Here is a 9,719-nt window from a genome sequence, read left to right as displayed (position 1 = left end):
CTCTTATATCATTTTAAGCTGTTGTTATTATTATAATGGCACCTGAAACAGTGTGGCCTTTGCTTCACATCCACTTGTACATAATTTGCACAACATATAAGCCCATGACCCACTTGGGAAGGGCATCTCTGGCATGAAGAAACAGCAGCAAAAAGGGGTAAAGGGCTCTCGTGATGCAGGGGGAGACCATCAGATGGATGTGGGCACTAATAAGCTCCTTGGGGTGCATATATTTTTATACAGATGCAAAACCAGACAGCTTTTGATTTGATTTTCTGATTTTCTTTCATTTTGAATTGAGAAAAAAATCAGATTGTGGTTTTCCTGCAAGATTTCTGTTGAAAAAGGAGAGTGGCCTGAGCTGCTGGGGTGTGGAGGGGCTGGAGAAGGGGGGCTGACATCCCCGAAGGCGAGGTGGAGAGCAATTTAAGGGCAATGATGAGTGTTAGGTAAGAAACTTTGCTGCTTGTATGGAGAATAAAGTATTATGCAGTGTTGTTCAGGCCGACATACAAATTGGGTACGGGAAGGATTTGGGGTTTCTTATTCATAAACAGACTACATCTCATGGCTCGGAAATACCCAGCTACATCTGGAAAACCGGTGCTCAGTCTGCAGGTTCTTCTGCTTGATGTAATTCTTATTTTTTGTTTCATATAAAACCGAGAGATTTGGAGCAGAAAACACATTATGTGAATGCAGTGTCTTGTAAAAGGCAGCTGCGTGATCCTCTGGATATTAGTATAATGCTATTGCTGCAGATAACAAATAATATTAGCTGGAAATGGTTTCTAGCTGTTAGGCAAAAATATTATATTGTCAAATGTGATGAATGAGGGAAGTGGAGAAGGCTTTAGCATCCTATCTTGGTAGTTATGTTCTGTAATGTTGTTCTGAATGCTGGTTGCAAGCCTTTACCCTGCCTGCTCTAACCTTGCCCTTGAATGCAGATGTTAAGAGCCAGCCGAGGTCTTTGCTTCCCTCTCGAGCAGCCAAGAACATCAGGCTTTACCCAGGTAAAAAAAGTCCAGTTCCTAAAAGTAAATGCACAGGTCACAGTGTACAGGGGGAAAACGCTATTTGAAAAAGAGATAAAATCCCTTGGGTGGATTTCCTTCTTTTATATAGTCAAGCTGGCGGAGAGGTGCTGGGCTAGGGCTCTCCCCTTCGTTGCAAGCTCTGCTTCTTCTTAGGAGGTTCTAGAAAGGTCCCCTCCTCCTTGAGGCTAAGTCCCGGCAATACTGCAGCATGCAAGGGGGGACAGAAGTCCAAGTAATGGCTTCATATTAATAATTTCCAGAGATAAAGGTGCATATGCTGGAATGGTGCCTCCTGGGTGCAGCTCCTGTAGATGGCTCCTGTGAAGGACACAGAGGGGACACCTGGGTTTGGAGGAGGTTCATTCCCTTACAATGAAAAAAAACTTCTAAGAAGTGACAGGTGATGTTCATTTTTTTGTTCATTTTGTGGGCTTTTTAACCCCAGTTTGCCCATAGGTGTTGGGAGGTGAGGAGCAGTGCTGCTGGTGGGTCTCAACATCTCATGCCTGTGGCTGCAGTGGCTGGTTGCCCACTGTGGTTTGTGGTTGAGCCATCACCCAAGACCACCACAGGATTGTTATGACAGCTGGGAACATCACAGAATCACAGCATGGTTTGGGCTGGAAGGGACCTTCAAGACCAGCCAGTCCCACCCCTGCCAGGGGCAGGGCCCCCTCCCCCCAGCCCAGGCTGCTCCCAGCCCCGTCCAGCCTGGCCTTGAGCCCTGCCAGGGATGGGGCACCCACAGCTGCTCTGGGCAGCCTGGGCCAGCGCCTCACCACCCTCGCAACAAGGAATTTCTTCCTAAGATCTAATCTAAACGTACTCTCTTTTAGTTTAAAACTACCTACCCGCTGGCGTGGGAAACCCAAATGCATCCTTTCTCCTTGGCTCAATTTTTCTTTTCCTGATGGCCAGCTGAGGGGAGAGCACAGCACTCCCCATTTCTGCATCGACCATGCTCCCTCTTCCCTTGGATTGCATTGGATATGTAATCCCTTTCCAGCATTCCATCGCAGGGATTTGGGAGGAGTTCCCAAGCTGTGGATGAAAAAGGCACGCAAGCCCTGATGGTTGGTTTGGGCTTGGCACCTCCACGATGCCGGGCTCTGCACAGCTCCCTGCTCGATGTGCTGGCTGCTTCCCATCCTCAGGGCACTTGGAAAAATCCATGCAATCAAAATAGTAGCTAAAATTTGTATATTTAGGGCTTTTTTCCTCATGAACACTTGTCTCTGCAAAATGATTTGTTGAGAGGAGTAGAACAATCCTGTATAAGGAGGGGAATGCTGGAAGCATTTCTGTAGTGATATCTCTGTTTGATGATGGTGCAGCCAATACAGGATTATTGTATCCTGGTTTTATGATTATTCTTCAAGAAGAATGTTACAACATAAAGAGGGTTGGGAGAAAAGTCTTGAGAATTGTTCAAAGTTTGGAAAATGTGTATTACAGTGAGAGCCTCTGGGTGCTTCATTAAGGAAGAGTTTGATCGTCTTGTATGTGAATTTACATGGGCAACAGGGATCTGCTGTCAGACAAAAAATGAAACAAGATCTTATGGTGGGAAATTAGTAACATCAAAGTGGAAATAAGGATTAAGTTTTTAAAGTGAGAGTAATAAAAAAAGAACATTTTACTGGCTGTTGTGAACAGTTCTTCACTGCTAAATGCTTTGTTAGGAGGAGATCTCAACTGAAAACTCCACTCAAGTCAAACTAGAAGTGGTGGAGCTTTGTGCTGCAAGGAAATGTCAGCTCTCCCAGACCCAAAGCCCAGATTCTGCAAAAGATGGGACCAAGGGAAAATTAATGGTCTTTGGCGCCTACTCTCAAACAGAATCTAATCCTGGAAGTCCTCAAAGCTCATTAGAGACCTCCTGGTCCCACAAAAGCTCTTCAGGCACCTGAACTTGGTGTGCTCGTTAGTGCATCTGCAAGATACCTGGTGGAAACCTCTTTCTTGACATGTGTGCAGGTCTCCTGTCTTGTGAAGAGGGATCACTGCTTTTTTTGTGTGCTTGTTAGCACACAAATCTGCCTAGATCCCATGGTGTCTCCTCATTTGGAGTACAGACCTATGCCCAAGCATGGTGGCCACTTTTAGGCAACCAAGACAATGTCATGCCAATGTGCAGAGCATCCTCCCTATCATGAATGTGGCCTTCGGTGACTCTTACAAGCTCACAGGTCCTGCTCACATGCTCATGATGGAGAAGATGCTCTGCTCTGCATGATAGGGAAATGTTTAAAAAACATTTTAAAACCAACATCCTCCACCCAAATCAACCGCTATGTTTAGATGAATTCTTTCTTAGGTATCTTTCAATGAATTCCCAATGTATGTGTCCATTTTTGGTGGTGGGCAGTGCAGGCGAATGGTCATGCCACATCCTTGACAGCCTGGCAGTTTTCTGCTCTTCAGCTCCCTTGGTACTCCGCTCAGAGGCAGCCGAGAGCATTGAAGGCTGGTCACAGGAGGCTGAAGGTGTTAGTGCACTGGAAATGGAGACCCGTCTAGTCTAACATGGGCTGTCAAAGCAATGGGTTGAATCTGCATCTTGAGTTAAAAATGTGAAGAACAAGTGAGGAGCTAGCCCAAGACTTCCCCCGAATCTGTGTTGCAAACCCCAAACACTTTTAACGAGCTTTGGAAGGTTATGTTAAACAGATGCTGTAGGAAAGATATATTTCAGTATGTTACTCTTAGAAAAAAACAGGCATGTCTCAAAAGGTCAGAGATGCTCATTTGCACTGGACTATCTGTCTGCTCTGGAGGAAAAAATGAATTAAATAAGCTCTAGATAAAAAATGACAGTTTACAATGCTTGGTAACATCTCTGCCTCAGGTTGGAGGTTCATGGTGTTTTATTGTCTGTTGCTTCACCGTGGCTTTCCTAGTGCAGGAACCTGTGAATCATGTGGTGGGATGTAAGAGGTGGCTGATAGCCCCGAATTGCACACAGACACCATTTCATTAATTGAATTTGCATTTTTAATTTATCTTTAACTTTTTCTTCAGTTCTGCAGTCCTGGAAAGTGATTTTGTACTTTCCTTGCCCAGGAGCAGCAGCTTAGGGTCACCTCTGTCATTTGTAGGGAAAATAACTGCTTCCACCCCTGAAAGTCTTTAATGGAGGGATTAAAATAATGCATCCTCCACACTGCACCACGGAGGGGAAAGCGTAAAGAAACATGGTAACGCTCTAGTTCAGCTTTATTTAGTGCATGCACAGCTTTATTTAGTGCTTCAGTGATTTAGTCACTGAAGGATAGAAACCAGACTGGAAAATTATAAATATTACAGCAAGTCTACTGAAGACTTCACAGAAGTAGGCTGAAATACGTGAACGTAGGATATGCCACAGCTCAGACAGAACTCTGAAGGTGACAATGTCTTTATTAACCAGAGGACTGAAATAATAAATAGCATGAGGCTTCTGCACTGCTGTAAATTTTACTCACATAAACTGTGTTTTTTTTAAAGGGGCAAGATTTTCAGGATAGACTTTTTAACTGCGGATTTTACTTCCTTGTTCCGTAATGTATAAATTAACAAGGGAGTCAAAATAGAGAAGACAATGTTGCTCATGACATGGACATCAACGGGGATGTCTGCTTTGTAGGACACATACGCCACAGAGAAGTACATGTTGAAGCAGATGGGAAGTACATGTTGAAAAAGCTCTCATGCGTCTTCCTTTGGAGTTGATCTTTAGTATGGAGAGGATGATGTGGACGTATGAGAGGGTGACGAGCAACAGAGGGATGACCGACACTGTCATAGCAATGGAGAACCCCAAGAAGGTCTGGAAATCGGCACTGAAGTCTGAGCACGTGGCTTGTACAACAGCCAGGTGGTCACAAAAGCAGTGGTGAACCCTGGCTGTGTGTCCATAAGCCAGCCGAGAGGTCTGCATGATGATGGGCACGGGTATTATCAGCGCAGTGATCCAGGTGCTCGCTGCCAGCTGGATGTTCATTCTTCTTGTCATCTTGACTGGGTAATGAAAGGGGTTGCAGGTGGCTTCATAGCGGTCATAAGCCATGACCAGCAGGAGAAGCGCCTTGTTTACCATCAACCCATGAAAACTGTACATCTGCAGATAACAGCCCTGAAACAAGATGGTTTTAGCATTGTCCAGGAACATTGCCAGCATTTTGGAGATGGTGGTGGTTATGAATAGCACGCCTAACACAGAGAGGTTAATCAGGAAAAAGTACATGGGTTTGTGGAGTGTATGGTCAACCACAGCCACGGTGACGATGACAGCATTACCAACCAGGACCAGCAGGAAGAATAGCAAGAACATAATGAAGAGGGAAGTCTGGAAATCCTGGAGAGCTGGAAAGCCCACCAAGAAAAAGACTTTAGTGGAAGCATTGCTGCTGCAGCTTTCCGTGGTGGGGCTGGTCAAAACGCCTGCAGGGGTTAAGAAGGAGTAAGGAAGTAGGCTGATGTGCAGGAAGACATATCTCTAAGGAGCTTTGCAGAGGTTCTGCAAGGAAAACACACATTGGATGAAATCTCGCAGAGCTGAGCACATTGTGAGCACACAGCTCAGCCCCTCTTGTCTCTAACCTGCAACTGAGATGATCTGGAGTCTCTGTTGATGATGCAGATTATGTCTGCAGATGGCACGCTCTTCAGCTTTGGGCGTGGAGGGCAAGGATTCGTCTCACCTAGCTTTGGGTAGTCTCCATGCAGAACCCCTGCATCTGGACTGGTCCTCCTGGGTCCCTTTTCTGGTCTGTAGGGAAAAAGGGGATTTTGGGGCGTGCAGCTCCTCTGTCCCATTCTGCACCAAGGAGGAGATGAGCCGCACTATGGAAACGCCCGTTTCTCTGCTCTAAGGGAATGTAGGGAATTAACTCAGCAGTATTCAATCATCCATCTCTCTTTTGCTAGGTTATTACAACCTTTGCCACCCAAAGTCATTTTAATCACCGTTTTCCATACCTGTGTTACCTCTGGTTGGCTACTTGTGGCTCACTGTGTTTCCCACAGCCATTGCAGCACGTGGATAACATCAGCTGCTGTCGCTGAAATTCAGATGAAAATGTAGAATTTCTTTTGACTTCTAGGTTGTTCCCTGGTACATAAAAGGAAAGGAATTTTCACAGTAATTTTTTTGGCTAATGTAGGTCAGCATCATGCCTTTTACCATAGTAAGAAATGTTTCAGAGATTCATAAAGTTCAAAGACACTGTAATAAAAAGCTAGGAATAAGTATCTATCAGTGACTTCAGCTCAGATGGAGGGGTACACTGTGTGATGACTTAAAGCTCTCACATGTCTGCACTTTACGTAATGTAGCTCTGAAATTGCATTATTCATATAAACTTGTCATACCTTTTGGATTTCTCCAGGATGGGTATGAAAGACCGTGCCGTACTTTTCCACTCATTTTACATGATGAGCTTTTAAGATTCCTGAGTTCCAAAGTTTTTCTTTCCTCTCAATAGAAATACTTCCTTTGTTGCTCATAAAGATTTAATGCAAGTCGGAAAGGACTATTCTGCCCAAACCCTATGGAATATGCTTGTTTACTGCAGCAAAATAAACATTTTGGAAACTTCCAGCATCTTCTGTTCAATCCATGAAACAATTGCTGCGCTTTCATAGGCACAGATTCCTTTGGAATTTATCTGTTTTCTCTAACTTTGGGTAAATCAAGACTAAGATAATGTTCAGAAGAAAACCCATCCTTTTTTTCATTAGGTTTATGCTAAAAAAAAGGTGACATGCAGCTTATTTAAGTTTTTATGCCTTTTCTTGTTTTCTGTATCCCAATTTAAGAGAGGGGAAATAAAACTCCTTTGGAAATGTTTTGTGCTTGGCCACAAGTAGTTGAGAGTAATGGTTGGTCTTTTGCAATTTCCTAACATCATTAAATCTCTGGCAATTTTCAGATAGTTTTACCTTTCACCCAGAAATTCATCTCTGTAATCATATAGGAGAGATCCATTTAATATTACAGATAAAAAGATTTTCCACCGCACTCAGATTTAAATACAATTGATATCTCGTTTACTCTCTACTTCTCATCTAATCTACCCTTCTCCATTTCTTTCTTGTTATTACTTTTTCTGAACTGGTAAGCTTCGAGGATGTAATTTGTATAAACAATGCCTCTCTATTAAAAAAACCAAGATAATTTATTGTATTGAATTAAAATTGCCAGCATGAATGTCCTTAAAATTAGCATTGATTTGAAGTTGTTTTCAGGCATAGCAGATCAAATTCTCCTTCTTTGGAAGCCTGTTGACAAGTATTGCAATAATATTTTTCCATCCTGGACCCCATGAGAAAAAAGTAAATCAAAACGAAACAATTAATTAGTCAGACAAATATTATTGTATTAACAGAATAATAGCGACAATAACTCACTTGCACTTTGAAGTTATAACAAGGTCTTCCCCTTCCTTAATGTTATCTTTGGTAGGAAGGGCAAAATGCCTGCAGTAATCAACCAGCAAAGCCACTACTGATATTGAAGGTGTTTGAAGGTGCTGCCCTGCTCCCCACCCAGAGATGCTCCCCAGAGATGCTCTCCAAGATGTTTTCTTGCCTTGAGCTGGGACAGCCACACGTTCTGTTCCTGATGGAGCGTCTCAACAGTTTTGAATCCCCTTGCTGCATGCCGCAGTTCACAGCAGGTGGAGATCGTACAACAGATTTGCATAGTCAGAAGCAGCAAAGGATGAGTTTTCACTACCCAGACAGAGTCTGTCGTGTGATGGAAGTGAGCTGTGGTGTTGAGGCCGGTAGAGAAACACTGGAGGAAGACCTGTCTTTCCTTTCCAGACCTGGAGGAGCTTCCCCTGGTTCAATACTGGCCCTTCCTTTGGCATTTCCTTTCCAATGCCTGGGTCACGCTCTGGAGGGTGCAAAAGTCTCCATCTCCCCCTCCACACCACCCGAGGCATACACTGATGGCGTAGTGCATGGCCAAGGCAGGGGAGCCGCTCTCAGGGAGGGCCAGCAGCAGCTCTCCCAAGTGCGGGCACAGCTCGAATACAAACACAACCACAGAGGATCCTGAGCTGTATCTGGTCTAGCTCCATCTCCTTTCTTCAGGATTTTTAGGTCAAGCCTGGTACATGGCTTAGCTGGTTGTAGGAGGATGGGAAATCACAAAGACAACGTGCTGGGCAATATCTCTGGCCGCTTGGGAGTTTCCTTGGGTACCGTCCCTGCAGGTTGGCCCCTGGTTCTTAATTCCACCTCAGACAGGAGCCCAGGACTGCTCCATACACCGTGCTCAGGTATGTCTAGGTATGTTGGCCCATGTACAACCCCTTTACATGGACAACCAGGTGACTACTTCAGCTGTCTGTGAGCAGCCCATCTCCTTGCCCTCTCCATCCCTGAGACCGTTGCCTCTAAACCTCACAGCTTCTTCTTTTGGAGGCTTTGTCAAGCATGGCTGAAGCCAAGGGAAAAAAATGACAGCCCTTGAGAGCTGCGTGGACTGGGAAATCCAGGCACGTGGCATGAGAAGACAGTGCCACCTGGCTCTGTGGTCAATGAATGGAGACATTCCCTTTGAGGTGCAATTCATAGATACCAAACTAAACTCCTTCTCCAAATGACCTCCCGCACAAACATCCCCTTGCTCCAGGTGCCTACGTAAATACCTTCACTGTCCCTTAACTGTCTTCAGTGAAAGCTGTTGGATTGCAATTAGAGAGGGTTAAATCCTTTCCTGTGTAAATAGGTTCTGGTGCACTCAGGCTTCTGTGGTGCAGGATCACCCATGGACACCATACAGAAAAATATGGATTTGATTACCATATTAGCAATTGGTGAATAATTGCACCCACCTGCATCTCAGGAGCATCTAGATACCTAACAAAAACTCAAACCTGTCTCACTTCTTTTGCTCTGACCCAGTCATTCCTCCAAACTGCAGTCATGTATTTTATAAATGAAAGAGCTGGAGAGCTCTGCTAGGTGGTGGGGTCTGGTGGTGCTCCTGGAGTGTGTCCTCATCATTTTGCCCAGAATGATCCCTGGGAAGAGAAGTCAGGCCAGAATATAGGTGGGGTTTAGATACCAGTTCCTTGGGTCCAGTTTCCTGAGGCTGAATCCTCAGACTGGGGGAGATGGGGTCAGCAGAGCATCACTGAGGGCTTGGCAAGAGGTTGGGATCTTTTTGGGAATGTGAGGACACAAAGACGGATCCCAGTGTGGTTTGCTGTGTAAAGTGTGAGATGGGATTCATGCCAGAGTGAGCCAGATAGTTTTTAAACAGAATCTTTGAAATAAACTTTTACTGTAATGGGTGGTTTGCAGGCATCTTTGAATCCTCAGTATTTTTTCCTAAATTTCTCACCCCCTGCCATTCTCCAGTCATGTCCTGACCAAAAGCCATCAGAGCCAGAATCAAGAAGATGGTGGAGCTGTGCAAAGTCCCCCCTGAATGGACTTAGTGCCCTTGACAGCCTCCAAGTGCTGACAACACTTGTTGAGGTTTTGGTGTGAGTTTCACACCTTCTCCATCATGTTTCTGCTGTGGATATATTCCTGCCGTCCACATCTCACTCCAGGGACTAACAAGAAGACACCAGCTGCATTTCCAAGTAGACAAACCCACATAACTGTGGCTTCCTGGGCTTAGAGTAGGGATGAGAAAAGTCTCCCCTACGTTTAGTCATTTGAACATATAGTTCTGAT

At 44.8% G+C, this 9,719-nt stretch overlaps 1 protein-coding gene across 1 annotated transcript; it reads right to left on the bottom strand.

The window, feature by feature from the left end:
• Nucleotides 1–3,075: 3,075 nt before the first annotated feature.
• On the bottom strand, nucleotides 3,076–7,989 carry OR2AT4 (olfactory receptor family 2 subfamily AT member 4; the record flags this gene model as incomplete). The annotated part of the gene is given in 3 exon segments (XM_080376074.1): nucleotides 3,076–4,695; nucleotides 4,697–5,517; nucleotides 7,972–7,989. Coding segments are annotated over 3 exon segments (1,014 nt in total). The 3' UTR covers nucleotides 3,076–4,520.
• Nucleotides 7,990–9,719: the final 1,730 nt, after the last annotated feature.

Source organism: Falco punctatus (assembly GCF_963210335.1).
Source record: "Falco punctatus genome assembly, chromosome: 2".
Lineage (NCBI taxonomy): Eukaryota > Metazoa > Chordata > Aves > Falconiformes > Falconidae > Falco > Falco punctatus.
This window is presented reverse-complemented; position numbering and strand designations above follow the sequence as displayed.